Consider the following 20,376-nt stretch of genomic DNA (forward strand, 5'->3'; position numbering starts at 1 on the left):
CGATATGAACTTGGATGAATGAGTGAGCTGATTGGTCCATCAGTCTTCGAATGAGACCTGCCCTGCTTGGGATATGGGACTCACCTCCTGTTCCAGCCCAAGCCCAGCTTCCCAGTGAGTGCTGATGTTACCATGGTGACAGGAGGATCATCAGAGCCGGTGACTCACTTAGGTGGTCTTGTCAGCTCCCAGGGTATAACCCTTTCTGATTGTTGGTCCTGGCAGTTAGTCACTCATACTTTGATAGGTGAGTCCTACACAGATAGATGTGTGAAAAATAATGGGTGTGTGTGTGTGTGTGTATGTGTGTGTGTGTGTGTGTGTTGGGGAAGGGTCCTTGAGTTTGAATTTGTACCAGTTGAGGGATATTTGCCTGCAGGTTGGTTGGACAAAGTGCCTAGGCTGGAGAAGGGGTTATTTTATGTGCTGAGGACAGACTCTGAGCTGGGGATGGGCAGCGTGGCCATGAGTAGGACAAAGGTTCTGAGTGGTGGGCCCAACTAAGTGAGCCAGAAGAGAGAACCAAACGGAAAGGCAGAGCGCGTCATTCAACAAGGGGCTTCTGGTTTGTAAATGATTTATAGAAAAAATCTTGCAAAGATAAAAGTTGAATCACATTTAAATGTTGATAGCTTCCTTTATTGAGGAGAATAAATGTATATGAAAATCTGGAATGATGGGATGCTGGAACAGAGAGCCTGGGGAGGCGGGGTCCATGAATATGTGTGTGGTGGGGAAGTGGGTGTGGGAGGCAGGAGCCTGGAGGTCTTGCTTCAGGGCAGCCCTCCAGCTCGGCATTTACGGGCTCTGAAAACCCAGCCCCTGAAGCACCTTGCGCTGTCCACATTCCAGCCACCTCAGCACTGATCACCCTGTCATGGGAATGTCTGGTTGAGGGCTATGCATTCCCCATTGGAAGCTGTCCCTGGTACATTGTAGGAGCTCAGTAATTGTTTGCCGAGTGGATTAGCTAATGATGAGCAGATGAAAGCACACGTCCTCTTGTTTCCCCAACAGCAGAATTCCTAGCTTAAAAAACTCCTTTGTATCCATGCATTTATATGCCTCCTTGCAACCCTGTCCTTCCTGCTCCATGAAGGCAGTCATACAAAAGCTCTCAGGAGGGTACCCAGGCTGCAGGACAAAGCCTTAGGCAAGGTGAAGGCTAGGGGGATGTCCCCTCCCTGGCCTGGCCCAGGTCAGAGTCTTCAGAGCCCACAGTCTGAGAATGATGAGACCCAAATGGGGTCCTCCACCAGCAGCCTCTCCCCTGCCTTGGGCAGCCGCTGCAGGAGCCCAGGAGGATGGGCTGGGAGTGGGCCACCTTGCTGACCAGCATGGGCCAGCCGAGAACAGCCCCTGCCTCAGTCTAAAGTTAGAGAGGGATGTCGTCTCCCCTCTTCTTTCCCCCTAGTTAATCCAAGAGAGGATCTGAGGTCCTACTGTGTATAGATCCCTTGGAGCTGGGGAAGGGACCCAGTGGGGAGATACAGCAGCCTCCATGGGCCATCCTGGCGTCTACCTTGTGTATCGGGGGCTTGGATGTTAGTTCCTACCTATGGAATCAGAGTCCATCCACCCCTTCCCCAGTCCTGCCTGTCTTTCCAGTTCCAGCTCAAACAACATTTATTAAGTACTTATTTTGTGCCAGGAACAGTTCCAAGTCTGTACACGTGTATTTTTTTTTTTTTTCACATTCATTTAGTTCTCACAACCCTATGAGATAGATCCATTATTATCCTAATTTTACGAATGAGACCAAGATACAGAGTGGTTAGATAAGTGGCCCAAGGTCACACAGCTAGCCAATGGTGTGGTGCAGGGAATTAATGGGACCTCCTCCATGCAGCTTTCCTTCTTTAAGCCTTTCCCTGTGTGAACAGCCTCTTCCTGCAGCAGGAACATCATTCAACAAAGGCTACTGGTTTGTGCATGATTTATAGAAAGGAGATACTGATTCTTATGGATGTCAACACTCTCTGACGAGGCTATAATCGCTTCAGCATCAGAATTCCTGGCAGAGTGACCTCTGTGTCCCCCACAGTGCCAAGCACTGGGCCTGGCCATGGGATGGCCTGTCCAGGGGACTGCTGAAAATGTGAATGAATGGCAGTGAATATTTGAATGAACCAACACACTGGTTAATGAAGAAGAGAAAGTAGTGGAATTGGGAGTTTCCAGTGAACTCACAGGCTGATGGGAAGGGCACAAGGGCAGGTGGGGGCTCAGGTGAACTGGGGGCAGCCGTCCTTCAGAAACTTGCTTACATCTGTGCACCCAGCACTGGCTGGGTACCTTGAAGAACAGTCTTGAAAGCCTCCCACCTTCAGGGGGCTTTTAGGCTGGGTGGAAAGTGCCCAGTTACACCCAGGAAGCAACTGGGGAACAAACAGAGCAGTGGCTGCAGCCTGTGGGGCTGGAGGGTCAGTAAGAGAGATTAGGACCGTCTTCCTGGAGGAGGGGGAGGAGGGGCTGGCACTGGGTGGGAGCACAGGAGGTAAGGCCGAGAGATAAGGTGGATAATGAAAGACAAGAGGCAGGACTGGATTTGAGGACCCTGCAGAAACCACTGTGAGGGCTGGGGTGCCTGTAGGGGAGCACAAAAGAAAGTTGGTGGGAAGGAGTAGGGTAAGGGTATGCTTGAGCCGGTGCCATTTATGTGTGATTTTTGCCAGTACGTTCAAGGTGTATTTTAAATTTTAATAAATACTTAAAACTTAAAATTGAATTTTGTTTTTAACTTATATTTATCATAAAGGGAAACTTTATATCACTGCCTTATAGAAAATTAGAGTAAAATAGAATAGATTAGAAAGGACAGAATAGAACAGGGAATGACCATAAAAATGAACACAAGGAAACAAAACAAGGCTACTGCCTTAGTTCACAGGGGCTGCTGTAACAAATGCCATCGCCCAGGTAGCTTGGCAACTGTAGGAATTTATTTCTCACCGTTCTGGAGGCTAGAAGCCTGAGTTCAGGGTGCCAGCACAGCAGGGTGAGCACCCGCCTCCTGGTTCACATGGCGCCTCTCTGCTAAATCCTCATCTAGGAAGGGACAGGGGAGCTCTCCGGGGTCTCTTATAAAGCATGAATCCCGTGCAGGATGGTTTTACCCTCATGACCTAAGCCCAGAAGCCCCACCTGCTCACTGCACCTACTACCATCTTTGGAGACTGGGATTTCACCATACAGAGTCTTGGGGTACACAGGTATTTAGACGTAGCAGTAATGACTCATTACAGATCCTGAAGCCTGTTCTCTCTGTGTTAAAGAGGAAAAGAAGCAAATGTTAGAGAGGGTGTTAAAGACATATATACACCAAGTCAAGACTTTCTCCTTAACTCAGTCAGAGAGCCTCGAGGAAGACGGAACAGGCAGAATGTTCTCAGCTTGTGATTCAGTGTCGTCTGCTGCCTGGGCTGTGTGCTCTGTTGTATCCCAGGGTTCTTTTCATTGCTCCTGGAACCAGCATCGACTTTAAGTTACTGATTAGTCCTTGAGCCCCAGAAAGGAATCCCAGCGCCAGCCCCCTGTCCACCTGCCCTGGGCCCCAGTCACACCCTGAATTCTTCTCTCTCACAGGGAATACCAACAGCATCTTTGCCCTGGACTACATCAGTGGGGCACTGACCTTGAATGGCCTGCTGGACCGGGAGAACCCCCTGTATAGCCATGGCTTCATCCTGACCGTGAAGGTGAGAGCCGGACACCTCCATCCTGGGTATAGGGGATGCCCATGCCTTGGTGCCAGCCTCCAGTGGTGCCCAAGGTGGAGGCTCCAGGAGGCACATCACTGCTGTTCCCATACCGGGGCTTGTGCCCAGGCCCCTGCCAGGAAGGACCAGCGCTTTTCACACGTGGGCCTTGTCAGGGACCCTGCTGGCCATCTCAGAGCCCTTACTGATGACCACAGAGAACTGTGGCTTTCTTCCGCATCTCAGGGGATGAGGAGGCCCGGAGTGGGTGGGCATCCTCTTGTCCTTTCTGTTACCCCATGATTTCAAGTTCTCTTATAGCCAACTTGGATTCTTAGAGTTACCCCATTTCTGGGGTTTTCCCCTGTATCTAATTTTCATGGCTTTCCTGGGGGATATTAGCTGGTTAGGAAAGAGCAATGCAGAAGGGAGAGGCCAAAGCGGCAGTGGTCCCCACCCCAGAAGGTATGACAGAGCCACAGCCCCCCACCTCCTGCAGCCCCCTGCTACTCATGGCTGGTTTTAATTAAAATCAATGACTTGCTGAGGCATTCCCTGGGAAACCCATTTAGGGTGTGGATGCTGCCTGGGCCGCAGGCGTCCTCCCCAGCCCCAGACTTCGATTTAGAGAGGGGCTAATACAAGGACCAGGGAGGGGGGCTCTGGGAAGAAGGCCCTTCTCTGGCATGGGAAAGATAGTGCCCCCAGCCTGGCCTTGCACTGTTCTCCTTGACTTTGAGAAGGCCTGTGGCAGCGATGGATTGATTAGCTCTGACTCTCCCACTGGCTCTGTCCTATCTACCTGCTGTCCACACGTGGGCCAGTGGGGGAGGGCGAGCTAACACAGCCTTTCCCCATCCAATTCCAAGCCCCAGGGTGCCTCTCAGCCTCCTCTCCTGTCTGTTCCCTTCCTCCAGAGGCAGGCAGCTCCAGTGTGAGAGAGCCACTCCAGAGTCCCAGCAACACCACCAACTCACTGTGGGACCCTGAGCTCAGCTTTTCCATCTTTCTGTAAAATATAATGTAGAGTGTCCCCACTTGGCTGTGAATCCCAGTCCTCTGGGAAGCTAGTAAAAGATACCTAGTCCTGAGCTTCTCACCCAGAGATTCTGGTTCAGAAGGTCTGGGAATGGCTACTTGGTGGCCCAGCGAATCTGGTCCAGAGACTGGGTGCCCAGGTGTCTGAGTCCAGCTAGGACCCCCACAGGGCCCGCACAGTGTTCAGTCTATAGCAGGTGCTGAATTAAGTCTTGATTATCTGCTAGCACAAATGTTCTCAGCCTCAATTTCATCATTTGCCAAATGAATAATTTGGCATCATTTTCATCCCTTTACCTCCAGATGAACCCTGAAATCTGTCTTGTCCTCTTCACCCCACTTCAACCCACTGCCTGAGTTTAACACCTACTCTGGCTGTGTGTCCTTGTATAAGTCACTTAACCTCTCTGAGTTTCAGTTTCCCCATCAGTAACAGGAATCAGTAAAATAGAGATGCTAATGGCAGAATCATGGAAAAAGCAAGAGAGTTCCAGAAAAACATCTATTTCTGCTTTATTGACTATGCCAGAGCCTTTGACTGTGTGGATCACAATAAACTGTGGAAAATTCTGAAAGAGATGGGAATACCAGACCACCTGACCTGCCTCTTAAGAAATCTGTATGCAGGTCAGGAAGCAACAGTTAGAACTGGACACGGAACAACAGACTGGTTCCAAATAGGAAAAGGAGTACGTCAAGGCTGTATATTGTCACCCTGCTTATTTAACTTATATGCAGAGTACATCATGAGAAACGCTGGACTGGAAGAAACACAAGCTGGAATCAAGATTGCTGGGAGAAATATCAATAACCTCAGATATGCAGATGACACCACCCTTATGGCAGAAAGTGAAGAGGAACTCAAAAGCCTCTTGAAAGTGAAAGTGGAGAGTGAAAAAGTTGGCTTAAAGCTCAACATTCAGAAAATGAAGATCATGGCATCCGGTCCCATCACTTCATGGGAAATAGATGGGGAAACCGTGGAAACAGTGTCAGTTATTTTGGGGGGGCTCCAAAATCACTGCAGATGGTGACTGCAGCCATGAAATTAAAAGACGCTTACTCCTTGGAAGGAAAGTTATGACCAACCTAGATAGCATATTCAAAAGCAGAGACATTACTTTGCCAACAAAGGTTCATCTAGTCAAGGCTATGGTTTTTCCTGTGGTCATGTATGGATGTGAGAGTTGGACTGTGAAGAAGGCTGAGCACCGAAGAATTGATGCTTTTGAACTGTGGTGTTGGAGAAGACTCTTGAGAGTCCCCTGGACTGCAAGGAGATCCAACCAGTCCATTCTGAAGGAGATCAGCCCTGGGATTTCTTTGGAGGGAATGATGCTGAAGCTGAAACTCCAGTACTTTGGCCACCTCATGCAAAGAGTTGAGTCATTGGAAAAGACTCTGATGCTAGGAGGGATTGGGGGCAGGAGGAGAAGGGGACGACAGAAGATGAGATGGCTGGACGGCATCACCGACTCGATGGACGTGAGTCTGAATGAACTCCGGAAGTTTGTGATGGACAGGGAGGCCTGGCGTGCTGCAATTCATGGGGTCGCAAAGAGTCGGACACGACTGAGCGACTGAACTGAACTGAACTGAACTGAGTGGTAGAATCTTTTTCCTGGGGTTATGGTGAAGATGAGATGGGATAATTCACATAAAGTGCAGTGCCCAGCATTGAAAAAGCCCGAATGAATGACATCTCTTATTGTGATCATGGCTACCTTTATCCCTGGCATGTTTATTCTGTCTGCAGGGCACAGAGCTGAATGATGACCGCACCCCATCTGACGCGACAGTGACCACAACCTTCAACATCCTGGTGATTGACATCAATGACAACGCCCCAGAGTTTAACAGCTCTGAGTACAGCGTGGCCATCACTGAGCTGGCACAGGTCGGCTTTGCTCTCCCCCTCTTCATCCAGGTGGTAGACAAGGACGAGGTGAGTCCCTTAAAATGTGGTGTCCAGTCCTGCACCCAGTCTGGGCTGTGCAACCCTGGGGGGTACACCAGGGATCTCTGGGCTCTCAGGTCGCCATCTATAAAATAGAAAAAAACTTTGCCTCGCCCTCCCCTGCTACGTGCTGAGGATAAATAAGGCTGTAAAAATCCCGCACAAAGTGTTTGAGCACACACCTCCAACGTATAGTTCTATTTTAGAAATTTATATGTGTGATCATCGTACTAACCTAGTATGTGTATTATGAAACATACATGCAGAAAATAGACATTTTAAAAGGGAGAGGCTCTTATATAAATGGTGACTTTGGAAATTTGGAATATTCCTGCTTTGGGGGTGATAACAACCCCACCTTTTCCTTGCAAGTAGTGCAAGTACCTTCCAGGTGATCCCAGGCCACAAGGATGCCTGCACCCCCTTGCCCCGGAACTTGGGGGTTGAGGCCAGTGAGGGAAGGCGTGGGTCCTGAGTGAGAGAGACAGCTCTAGAGGGAGCTCCAGGAGGCGGGGGCTCCAGCTGCACCCCGTGTCATGCTGCTGGCCTGGATGCCTCCCCTTGCCCTACCTCCCTTGCCCGTCAGCAGTCACAACCTTAATAGGACTTCTATTTATTACCGCTGCTCTCCCGGCCTACTCTGCTCAGGAATTCCATTAGGTTTTCCCCCCAGAGGTGCTTCTCTGCAATTACTCCTCACGTGAGGCGCTCTCACTGGCCTTACTCCAGGCCTGGGGCCCCTCTCCTGTCGGCTTCTCTCAACTGTACCCAATCCCCCCAAGGACTCAGGTTCACAAGGGCAAGTCAGTGCCTCTGTGTGTGTGTGTGTGTGTGTGTGCACGCGCGCACGCGTATATGCCCAGTCACATTTCTTACATGTGTACACATATGATATGCCTTCTTGTCCCGCTGAGTCTTTTGAAACCTACCTCTTTGAGATAACTGAAGTATGTACTGAGCACCTATTGTTTACAAGGAGCTATATTTGATGACTTAAGGAAATCCAGGAAGTGGGATCTTTGGTCCCTGCCCCATGGGGCCAAATGTGTTTATGCAAATATAATATGTAATTTTAAAACATATGCAATAATGTAGAAAGTTTAAACGGTGGAGATAAACAGGTGTAAAAACAGGTTCTGACATGTTCTCACTCCCCATGGATCACGTTGTATTCCCCAGAAGACCAGACCCCCTTTAGAGACTGCTGTGTGAATGAGAACCTCAGGAGAAAGTCCCATCTTTGGTTTCAGGCTGATGATAATGCCCAAGGGAAGAGAGACACCAGAAACAGTGTGGTCCAGGGTCCAGTGACTGTAGGCAGTGAGGCTCCAGAGCTCAGCTGAGGAGGAGGCAAGCAGGGACCGGGAGGGTCAGGAAAGACTCTGCCCTAGGAGGGGGACTAGGGCTAAGCCTTGGGGTAAAAGTCAGGTGGTAAAAGAGTGCTCAGGACGACGGGGGACCAGGCTGTGGCCCCCAGAGAGGACCGGAGGGAGAAAGCTGTACGTGGATCAAGGGAACAGGCAGTAACCTGTGCAACTGATCAGGGATTGTGGAGTAGCCTGCTGGGAAGGTGGGCTGGGACACAGACCTTGGGGAGCCTTGAGTGCCAAGCCAAGGAATCAGCCGGGGCCTGTGTTCAAGGCCAAACCTGCCATTTATCAGCTCCGTAACCTTGGATGACTCATTGACCCTTTCTAAGCCTCACTTTGCTCACCTGTGTAGTAAAAAATAGTCAATTTCTATCACAGGAACAAATTAACCCTGCAAGAGCAGTTTATTCTCCCTCGGACTGCTTGTCCAGCCAGGGTAGGCAGGGAGAGCCCCTCGGTGTGGCCACTTAGGTGCACACTCTGCAGGATTGTGGCTGCGGCAGGAGGCAGCCACAAGGTTAAGCTCCGGCTCTTCTTTGCTTCATCTCAGAAGTGTGACTTCTGCTGAAGGCCCATCACCCAGCACTAGGTATGTGCCCCTACCTCGCTACCCGAAGGCCGGGGGATGGAGGTAAGCGGCTAAATATTTGTGTCTGCCACAAAGGACAGCAGCAAGGTGTGGGGAGAGGAGGAGATCAGCTGAGAGTGTGCAGGACTTGGCATGTGCCGGCCACACACAGGTGTTCACCATATGGGTGCAGGGGCACCACCCCCGGCAGGGCCCGCTCACCTCGACTTGTGGGATTTCAAGGTTAGCCTGTGCCCTTGGGTTTTACCTCAGGCTCCCTTCCCGGGAATCCTGTCTAAAGCACTTATAGGAATGCTGATGGCAGGGACCCTGATCCGCTGGGGTTTGGCCAGTGTCTCTAACAGTACAGGACTGGCCTCCTTCCCACAGGGTCACACTTGTCCAGGGCACAGCAAGGTGCAGGGAGAGAGGAGGAGAAGCAGCCCAGACCATCCCACCCTAAGGTCACCTCCAGTTGACCTTAAGTAGAGGACACTGGGCCCTCCTCCAGTTTCCCAGTAGGGCTGTACCCAGACCCCCCAGATGTGGTCCTGGGCTGGTTCCTAAATAAGAAGGAGAGAGAAATTGCTGTCTCAGTTGCCCTGCTCTTTTGTAGCTCCCATTTCTTCTCCACTCTCCAAACCTCGGGGGGATGAGGGTCAGATCTGCCCAGGTGAATGCTCCCAAAGCCTGGTCTTGGGTGCTGATGGTCAGACCTCAGGTTCCCAGTGTGGAGTATTCAGCCACAGGGCCAGCGGGAACACAAGACAGAGGGCATTGGCACGCACAGCATGGCCCAAGTGTCCCAAGTCTGGAGAAAATCAAAGAACCTCAAGGAGGAGACAAGACCTGTTGCCAAAGATTTGTCAGTCCTCTGACTTCTCTTGCTGAGGGGAGACTCCATCTGTTGGGATTTGTTTCTGGGTTGAAAGTGACTCTGGATTTGCTAGGTATGGCAGGAGAATGTTTATCGAGCAGACCTGGAGAAGGGACATGAGGAGAGCTCACGTCCCTTTGTCATAGATTCTCCAAGACACGATTCTCCCTTGCACTCACCATGCTTGTGATTTTGCAGTTACTGGTGTGGTGATCTCAAGAGTGTCTGTCTCCCCGTTAGACTGAATGACCCAGGGGTAGGAGCACGTCTGTTTGCTCACCCGTGTAACCACCCAGTGCCTCACACTCTGCCTGGCACTTGGGAGGCACTGCAAAAATATATTTTGGTTGAGTAGAAAGCACGATTGAATGATAAAAGAAGCAATGAAGTAGCCCAGAGCTTTATCCAAACTGAGTCATCGTCAGTACCCATATGCTGAAGCCCAAATTCGACTGAGTTTGTGTAGGAAGGTGAGCTGAGAGGTCCACTGTGGGGCAGTAGAGGCTGCTGACGCAAGACTGAAAGGGAAGGAGGAAGCAGTTTAATGTCTCAGTCAGGCCTTTGTGGCAGCCGTTCCTAATAAGGATGCTGACCTAATTCACAAAGACTAGATAATACCTGCCATCACCTCCAGACTCTGCTCAGCCTCTTGCTGAATCTTGGGCTCTGCCAGACCCTTAAATGCACCTAAAGGTGCTTGAAAGAGACCCTTTCTCTGCCCCAAGGACTCCATCTCCATTGTCAAGTCTGAGTAATTTCCTCCCCTTTGTCCAGCTATAGAAAACACATAAAAGCCAGAGGAGAAAGGGCTGGGGTGGGCTGAGACCAACAACCATCCATTTACACCTTGTGACAGTTGAGATGCAAATAGATGGTTGTAATGCAAATCACACAAAAAGTCTCTAGGTAAAGGCCCCAGGAGTCAGCCTTGGTACAGGAGCTCATTTCTGAGCTCCAAATTAAAGGCTGCGACAGCCTCATTCTGCTAGCTGGGCGTTCTCTTGTCTCCTCCTTGCTCTTCTCTTGGAAGCCACAGGAAATAACTACACACTTACCTACTTGGATTCCTACCACATTGTTACCCGCTCCCTTGCCCTCGACATGATCTCTGCTGTTTCTCCACTTTGGTCAACTTTTCCTCTCCTAATCGTGCCTGCAGCCCTCCCCAGGTCCTGCCTACAGCTGAGCTAGACACAGGCTGTCGCGTGTTCCCATCTGCATTGATTGGGAGGGTTGGAAGTTTCCGTTCACTTGTCCTAAAAAGCCACTCTTCTAATCTGCATTCTGACCCTGAAGGGTTGGGGACTGAAGGCAGGGAGTGTGGAAGCCCATCCATGCGGCTTGCTGCTTTACAAATTCCAGCAAAGGGGTTCTTAAAAAATATTGTTTCTGCCCTATGCACGACCCTACCCAGTTGACAGGGATAAAAACGGAGAATTCAAAAAAAAAAAAACGGAGAATTCTTCTTGCATGGTCGTCAGTAGAAATACCGTCCGTGTTACTTCCTGCCTTTCTTCTCAGGAGCTGGGGGCATTTGATGCACTTTACTTCTGACCCACAGCTTCTTGGAACAGAATTGCTACTGTGCTTAAGAATATGTTTGCAGGAGAGAGGGTTGGGGTGTAGGGTGGGGTGCCAGTATTCCTGCCCAGAGAGGTCTCTACTGCCCGGCCCTGGGAATTATAGTCATTAAAGAATGGCCTTCAGACCTCATTAATTTGTTGGCCACCCTCTGCCCCTGGCATTTCTAAGGAAATATATTGAAATATACACAGGTGGGGGATGATGCATTCATTCAGTCAACAAACGTTATTTTGTACCTACTGTGTTCTCACCACTGGGGAAATGGTGCTGAAGATGTGGTCCCTGCCCTCCAAGAGCTTCTATTTCATTCTAGGGGGGAAGCTAGAGGAGTAGGTGCCAACATCAGGAAGTCAGGAAACAAGCTGAGTGATAGGTAGTGGGTAGAGGGACTACTTTTGATTCAGGAGTCCTAGAAGCCTTTCCCAAAAGGTGCTCTTGGGGCTGCAGTTCAGTGATGTGGAGGGGTCAGCCATACAGAGTTGTGGAGTGTGCTCCCCTGCAAGGGCAGAGGTCCCCTACAAGGGATCAAACCTTGTAGGTATTTCCAAGGAGCAGAGGAGAAGCTGGTGGGGTGGTCCAGGGAGCTTGAGTGAGCAGCAGGAGGTAAGGCTGGTGCTATCATCAGAGGCCAGGCCAGGCCTGCCAGCCTCAGGAAGGTGTTCTTCCATGACTGTAAGCATGGAGGGGAACCAGCTGACATGCTCTGAGTCATCTTTGTTAAGGAGCTCCCTGATGGCTGTGTTGAAAATGGGGGGCTGACAGGGGCCATGGGCGGAAACAGAGAAACACCCCCATCTCCATTGCCCACTGTTCCAGCTGGCAGGTGCATCCTGGTGTTTGACTTGAGGCTCTCCTGCCCTTTAGCCAGTTTCCTCTTAAGTGTTTGCAAGAAGCCAGAGAACCCCAGACCCTTTATAATGAAACCTAAAAAATCTAGAAGAAATGCCTCCAGAACACTTCTCAGGACACTGAGTGGCCGTCTTCAGTCTTTGTGACAGAGGCTCTCCCATGTTCAAGTTGACCCAGGGTTTTGAACTCTGGCCATAGCCCTCTGCTACCAGACCTGCCTGGACTGCCCAGGAAAGATGGTGGTAGAGAGAGCAGGGAAGCCAGGTCCCAGCCTCCTCACAGAGGGATTCCAGGCAAGCTTTGTCCTCTCTCTGTGACCACCTCTGGGAAACCATGGGTTGGACCAGTGAGCCTTAAGACTATAAACCCTAACATTCTTTTTGTCCAAGAGGACCTGGGTGGGAAGAGGGAGGGCGCCTCCCGAAGCTTCCCTAACCACCCCACACTGCTTCCCAATGTCGGCCCATCGTCTCTCCCCTGTTCTTGCCCCAGTCGCCTCTGCTCCCCACTTTGGGTGCATAGGCCCGGTACCTCTGTGGGCCTCATCCCCCGCCCCCAGCCTCTTCCCCCACCAACGTGCTTCTTTATTTGATACTATCTGGAGTATCACTTTACGGGTTAGGAAGAAAGAGCCAATTAGAGTTGTTAAAAAATAAGGGCTTCAAAGCCAGACTACCTGGGTTCAAACCCTAACGCTGCCATTTTTCTTCTGTGTAACCTTAGGAGACTTGTTTACCCTCATGGATTCAGTTTTATTACCTGAAAAATGGAGGCAGCACAATTTGAAGTCTCACCAGTGGGGTAGATGCACTGCCCAGGACCCTTTCCCAATTGGGACTCCAGATTGCTGTCAGCGTGAGACTTCCCAGCGCTGTTCAAGTCTAGATGTAGTTGTCACCCCAATTTGGGGATATATACGCTTTTACATTTCCCTATTATTTTTACTTCTTTTCTCTTAATGACTGTAGATTGAAATTAAATCAAATAATCTATAAAAATTGAAACTGTTGGGAAAAAATGGAGGTGGTAATAATATCTACCTCATAGAACCATTATGAGGATTAAGTGGGCCTATATGTGTATTTCAGAGAAAGCAATGGCACCCCACTCCAGTACTCTTGCCTGGAGAATCCCAGGGACGGGAGAGCCTGGTGGGCTGCCGTCTATGGGGTCGCACAGAGTCAGACACGACTGAAGCGACTTAGCAGCAGCAGCAGCATATGTGTATTTAGATGTGCCTGGCCCATAAAAAATACTCTTAAAATCCTAAAAATTCTTACTCCCAACCCTGGAAGATATGTGTATTATTGTGTCATTTCTAGGGAAAAGGAAGCTGAGGTTCGGAGAAGTTAAGGGGCTTCCCTAAGGTGGCACAGCCAATGGGCCTCAGAGCTTGGCCCTAAACATCCCTGGGCTTCTTGCTTGTGCTGCTGGGCTCCCCGTTTACAGCCAGGGCTCCCCATGCTCAGAGATCTGGTCCCACCAGAGCAGGTGGGTCCCACACCTCCAGCCTGGCTGGTAGGAAGGTGAGGGGGAGGTGAGAAGGCGGGGGTGGCTGCCCTGCAGGGGTGAACAGGGACACATCTGGCAGGAGCTAATTCCTGTTTCAGGCAGAAGATGACACAGTTCATTTGTTTGAGGGGCACAGGAGAAAAAAAACAGCATTACCCACCTCCCCAAGGAGAAAACATCACAGAACAAACAAGTAAAAGAAGGCAAATGATGAGGAGAAAAGACCGTATTCCAGAATGCTGGGTTTATTTGTAGGGATGAGGCGGGGCTGAGGCGGCAGTGAGAAGGAGAGATTGCTCTCGGTCTCCTGTCCGTCTTGGCTTCATTTTTATCTATCACCCTCATTTTCCATTCCACATGTGTTCCAGGCCTGTCAGGGAGCCCAGTCCATAACCTCGTATTTACTTAAATTCATTTTCTCATTCGCTCCCGTTAGTTGGCCTGTCCGGCCTGTGATTCCTCTGGCCCTTCTCCCCACACAGCCCTGCAGGGTTGCAGTGCTGGCCCCTCAAGTCCCTCCCAGACTTCCTTTCAGTCCAGGGGTTCTGAATCCAGGAGTGGGAGCCCACTGACTCTCCAAGGCATCCTTGACCCTGGGTGGAGAAAAATCTGCATCTTTATTTTTGCTCACCTCTACCTGAACTTCTGAGATCTCTTTGATCATGAAATAGAAACAAATCACAGCAGCCTTAGGAGTACCTGTGACTCTGAGCCCAAGAAAAATCTCAGATATTTTCATATCACATTACATGTGTCACAGGGATCTCAAAACACCATTTACACTCATCACTACTTTGAAATTACAGCATATATTAGACCCGCTGCCAAATCTTATTGTTTCATGCATTAAGAAGCACATAACGGTACTATAATACCCTTTTAAAGTACTTTGATAACTGTGTTTCAAGATAATTAATTGACATTGCGGTCCTTTGTATTTTATTTTATGCAAATAAAATGTTATTCTCTTGAAAGGGGTCCGTGGGCTTTACCAGACCTCCAGAGGGTCCATGGCACAAAAAAGATGGAAGACCCCTCCTTAATTCCCGTCCTCAGTAGCTGCCACCCTTCAGCCCAGCTTCCTCCTCAGGCATTGGCTGTAAGGCCAACCTTCCACTGGTTCTCAGAGTTGCCATCCTGAACTGAATATCCGTTTAGGGTGAGGTGGGTGAGAACAGGGAGGCCATTTTCTCCATGTCACACATTCAGCTGAGGGTCCGTTTTCTGGCTGTGGAGCTTCCAGGCCACTATTCACCCAGGCCCCATAAATCCACCCACCAGCATCTACTTTGCAGTAGAGGCACAGGAAATATATGTCCCTGGCACCCCAGGGAGTGATGCCCGCTGTCCTGAGCTCTCCCTGCCTGCCAGTATGACCCAAGGCACAGACCTCTGCTTCCCTATTTTCCAAAGCAATTTGAGCTGAAAACCAAACTATAGAAGCACTGAAGGGGTGGGGGGGTGGGGTTGGCGGTGGGGGAGAGGGGGTGGAGGGAAGGGAAGGGAGGGGCAGACTGCCAGCATCCATGGAGGCACATGTAGGTCTTTGCTCCCTGTGGATGTGCAATTATCCAGTCATCCAGGCCCTTCTTTCCGCTCCATTAGGGAGATAACTGGGATCTGGGAAATCTCCCACCTCCCACCGAATCCCCCAGGGGATATAAAGGCAGTAGATGGAGTGCCTCCAACATTCTGGGTGCCTCATCCAGCTCATGACTTCATCACTGAAGCAAAGCAGCCAGGAGGGAGGGGTTGGGTGATCTGGCCCAGGAAACGACCAAGACCAGGCACACAGAGAAGAGGAGGCCAGCCTAACCCATCTTCCCCCGGCCAGGTGGCCATCCCACTGCTCCTTCGGGTTCTGTTGCAGAGCAGGGGTTAAGCACCCCCACAAAGCACAGTCAACACGGCTGGGACCTGGGTGAACACTGCCTCTGCAGCGGGCAGGGGTCTGTCTGCGCGACCTTGGCCCTGTCCTGGCTTCAGTGCACATTCCTAAGGTTCCTGTCTCAAGATTTAGGCTCTCCAGGAAAACATCTGTTGGCTTCAAAGCAAAGCCACTCTGAAAGGGAAGCCAGGGGGAGCAGGGTGGCCCCATTAGTGCTTTTTCCCATTAATTTCTCCCCAGTTGCCTTGGCTGAGGTTCTTATTATGACGACGATGATTATTAGGATTTTTCTGTGCGTGGCTGCATCCTGTGGTGTGATTCCTCCCAGCATGCTAAGCCCTAGCCTCTCCCAGGACCAGAGGGTATCCTCAGCGTGATTCAGACACCTCCTAATTTAGTCTCGCCGTAAATCTAATTAGCGTGCTATTTACACCAGGCCCCTTAGCCTTGGCGGGGGGTGTGAGGCAGGGCCAGCGCCCATACTTCACTCCTCCCCACCCCAGTACCTGTGGCTCTGAAGTCCCCACCAGCCGCTGGAGGTCATCGTCCATGTTGTATCTGGGGGACTGCTCCCCTCTCACTCAGCTCCCTTCCCCACACCCACACCTCCCCTTGGAATGTATCGTTTTATCCTCAGAGTCGTGCTGCCTAAAAGCAGCAGCTGGCCTCCCTGAAGACCCCCACCCAGATCAGAAGCAGAACTAACAACTTTCACCCTGTCTGCATCGCTACTTGGCTGGGTCATGCCCACTCTGGTGCCCCTTCACCATGGGCCCTGCTGAGCCCAGCCTCACTCCAAATGGTGGTTTCTGACTCCCACCCTCCCCCGCCTGCCCCATTCGCCACCCCCCATCATGGCCCCAGTAGCAATTGGTGGTTGCCTTGTTCATCCCCGACTTGAAGTGTAAGGGTAAGCACAGTGTGGCTGGGCGCTATGGCTGGTGTCCCTCCCCATCACCGTGATCATGGGCTGGGAAACCTCCTTGTCAGCAGGCACAGGGAGCACAGGGCCCCACAGGGCTGCTGCAGTGAGGCCGGCCGCCACGGAGGGCAGGGAGCCTCCTCCCCTGCTTTCCTCTGTCCCCGGAGAGGGGAGAATGGTGCAGGAGCGGGGTGCGAGAGGGTGGGAGGCCTTCCATGCCAGGCAGGGTTTCGTGGCTGTATCGTCACTGTCCGTGAAGGCCTGGGGGAAGCTTTCCTCCTTCCTCTCTAGGCCTTAATTTCCCCAGTGAATTTGAAAAAAGAATTGGAAGTGAGAGAAGTTTTTGAGATGAGTATTGCCGAATGCACACATCCCAGGTTGGAAAGATACTCTAGCACAGAGCAGAGCACGTTTCCTCTCTTTCATCCTGATGAGGGCCCAGAGCCTGGCGTCAGCAGGCACATGTCACCTCTGCTCTTCTTACACGGGCTCAGAGAGGAACCTTCCACCTGAGGTCACAGAGCAGGGCCAACGCACACAGCGGCTAGTGAAGCTTGCTGTGCAGTGAGCGCCCAGGCCAAGGGCAGGAGAGGGCTGCCCTAGAGCAGCTCCCACGTTGAGTGGAAGGCAGGAATGGATCATTTGTTCACTTATTCAGCGAGTATTTGTTGAACAACTACTGCGTCCCACGTGCTTTTTAGGCCCTGTTCATAACTGAGCACAGCCCTTGGGCAGTAAAAGACTAAAGAAGCAAATCGATATATATTATTATATGTCAAGTGGTGAGAGGAGCCATGGAAAAAAAGACAGCACAGTGAGGGGCCTGAGGGAGTGCTGGGGAGGAGAAGGGGTCAGAGGAAGTCTCCCAATAAGATGATGTCTGTGGAGAGACCTCAGTGAAGTGGGGGTGAGCTTTGTGGATATTTGGAGGAAGAGCGTTCCCAGCAGAGGGAGCAGCTGGGGTGGTGGCTGTGGAGCAGGAGTGTGGCTGCAGGTTGCGGAGGCGCGTGGGTAGCGGAGGAGGCGGACGGGCCTGGCTGCTGTCAGGGCTCAGCAGGAAGGCAGTGAGCAGCGAATGAGAGACTTGATCTGACTAAAGTTTTTCAAGAGGACAGACTCTGAAAACAACGCAAATACCCAGCACCTGATGAGTGGACAAACAGATGTGGTATACAGTGGTGAACAAGTGTGGCATACAGTGAAATACTGTAGATCTGTTACAGTACTGAAGTTCTGAGCCACGATGTAACACAGAGCCTAGAAAACAGGATGCTAGGTGAGAGAAGCCAGGTGCAAACAGCCCCCTCGTGGGTGATTCCATTTCCGTGGAGTGTCTAGAACAGGCAAATCCGTAGGGGCAGAAGGCACACCAGTGGTCACAGGGGCCGAGGGAAAGGAAATGAAGAGGGATTGCTTATAGAACAGGATTTCCTTTCAGGGTGATAAAAATATTTTAGAACTAGATATAGGTGGTCATTGTACAGTATTGCGAATATACTCAAAACCACTGAACTGCACACATTAAAACAGCTAAAGTGATCAACTGTATCTCAATTCAAAAACTGTAAGAATGTGCTGGCTGCCTGGGTTCATAGACAAAGCAGAGCGGGGCCATTCCTAGGAGGGAAGGGCAGTAAGATGTGTGCAGGGGTAGGGAGTGTACAGCTCCAGGGCCTGTTTTGAAGGGAGAGGATTTGCTGGGGTGGAGAGGGGGATGAGGGTCACTGGACTATAAAGAAAGCTGAGCACTGAAGAATTGATGCTTTTGAACTGTGGTGTTGAAGAAGACTCTTGAGAGTCCCTTGGACTGCAAGGAGATCCAACCAGTCCATCCTAAAGCAAATCAATCCTGAATATTCATTGGAAGGACTGATGCTGAAGCTGAAACTCCAATACTTTGGCCACCTGATGCAAAGAACTGACTTATTTGAAAAGACCCTGATGCTGGGGAAGATTGAAGGCGGGAGGAGAAGGGGACGACAGAGGATGAGATGGTTGGATGGCATCACTGACTCAATGGACATGAGTTTGAATAAGCTCTGGGAGTTGGTAATGGACAGAGAGGCCTGGCGTGCTGCACTCCATGGGATCGAAAAGAATCAGACATGACTGAGCTGAACTGAGAATGGCTGCAGGAGCTCTTTGAGCAGTTAGGAACCTGGAGTCTTACTTCCTGAGACAGTGAAGCAGTAGCTTTGGTAAGGAGAAGGCAGAAGCTGTACGTTAGCCTTCAACACGTTAGGTTTGACCTGCTTGTTAGACATTCAGATAGAAGTGCCAGGAAGCCAAGTAGGAAACAGGATCGTTGCCAGCGTCTGAATCTTAAAGTCACGGGTCTAACTGGGCTTACCTAGGAAAGGGGTACAGGTAGACTAGAGAGCAGGGTTGGGGGCCAAGCAGCCGGAGGGCACCTCACAGTTAGGGGAGATGAGGATGAAACGGCAGAGACACTGAGAAGGAAGCGCCCCTGAGGGAGGAGGAGGACCAGGAGGGAGCACTGAAGGACAGGAGAACGATTGAGGCAGTGGAGCGCAGAGGGAGCAGGCGCTGCCTGAGCATCCACCAGTAGTCCCCAATTAGCATACGTGTCTGTGTTTACTTTTCTCTTTTCAGCACAAGGACTCTTAATTACCCTCGTTAGGGAATGCCCAGATCCACTAACATTTACCGAGCAAGCCCACCAGGCTTTGTTTTTTTCTTTTTAATCCACTTAACCGTCTTCTTGAGTCCACCTTCAAAGCTCTCCCCAGTGCACCAGCATGGCCCGCCTCTTAGAGGGATGCAGGGCTTCCTCCCCCAGCTCCGAAGTCCTGGCAGATATGCGAACTCATCCTACAGGAACGGGAGTGTGCTGAAATACACAGGCCTCCGAGGTGAAGTGAGAGTCGGATGGATCTCCCAAGGCATTCTGCTGAGCAAAAGCAGCCGCCTCAAAGGCTGCTTCCGAGTGATTCTGTGACATTCTTGCAAGACAAAACTCCAGTGACAGACAACCCATCAATGGTTCCTAGGGGTTTCAGGATAGGAGAGGATGACTGGAAAGAAAGAGCAAAAGGGAGTTTGGGGTTGGGGTGGACATCTGTAGCCTGGTTGTGATGGGGAAAGCCAAGCTATACGTTCTAAGGTTTATAGAAGTGTATGCCCCCAGATGTCAATTCCACTGCATGTTCGTTATAAAATTTATAAAAATGTATATTACTGAAGACTTCTCCACCCTCATCCTCCCCAAAAAGATGATGTGAAAAGCACCAACATAAATAACACTACTGGTGGATTTTACACTCAGCACTGCCCTTCCCTCCCTGGCATTTAATTCAACACGTATGTGATACACCCTCCTATAAAGCGAGAAAGGTAGGCTGGAGGGCCATGAGTACACAGTGAGTCTGAACCCAGTTCAGTCGGCACTTGGGAGCCTTCGACAGTTCTTGAGTGCAAGTGGTACCCTCAGAGCTGATTCATCTTTAGGTTGGTTAATCTGGACAGAAGGAGAAACGGGACAGAGACGAGGGTGATGGCAGATAGCACTAATGGATGAGGGCTAGATGTGGCGTTTGTGCAAAAGCTGAGGGCTGGAGCGAGGCTCGCGTTTAGAGTCCCAGGGAAGGAAGTGGCAGAAGCTCAGAGGGCAGGCCAGGGCAGAGCCTAGATGGAAGACAGGGTGGCAGCTGCCACCATCTGCCACCATGGCCAGGCTCCTGAACTTAGTTCTTTATCTGAATTTCCTCCATCGTCCTCACCTGCTCGCTCTCTGAGTCTCTGTGTTAGAGACTCGATTTTCAGACATTTTTCCTCACACCCGTATATTCACAGATACACCGCGCAGCTCATTCACTCAGGCCTGTATTGCTTTGTCTGTTTAACCACAGTTACTATGTGTCCAATAGCTGTGTGCCTGGAAAGGCGTGGCATGGGTCATATAGACAGTGCTCTTTGCAAACCTGAGCTGTGCCTGGGTTTGACTTCAGGATGCCCCGGGGCAGTTGAGTGACACTGTTATCAGGCATGGTCACCCATCTGCCAGGAGCCCAGTGCCCTGTTCCAGCCCAGGATGCTTTCCATAGGGCACTTATGGTGCCTGTGTTCTGAGGGAAGGGGCGCCAAGGCTGGGCA

At 50.8% G+C, this 20,376-nt stretch overlaps 1 protein-coding gene across 4 annotated transcripts in view; it reads left to right on the plus strand.

The window, feature by feature from the left end:
• Positions 1-20,376, plus strand: part of CDH23 (cadherin related 23) — a 436,585-nt gene that overhangs the window by 219,237 nt on the left and 196,972 nt on the right. For all 4 annotated transcript variants that reach the window (XM_027530370.1, XM_027530367.1, XM_027530368.1 and 1 more), the window contains exons 10-11: positions 3,586-3,698; positions 6,493-6,681. In XM_027530370.1, coding sequence (XP_027386171.1) covers positions 3,586-3,698; positions 6,493-6,681 — 302 coding nt within the window. The remainder of the gene's footprint in view (positions 1-3,585; positions 3,699-6,492; positions 6,682-20,376) is intronic.

This window comes from Bos indicus x Bos taurus, chromosome 28, assembly GCF_003369695.1.
Source record: "Bos indicus x Bos taurus breed Angus x Brahman F1 hybrid chromosome 28, Bos_hybrid_MaternalHap_v2.0, whole genome shotgun sequence".
Lineage (NCBI taxonomy): Eukaryota > Metazoa > Chordata > Mammalia > Artiodactyla > Bovidae > Bos > Bos indicus x Bos taurus.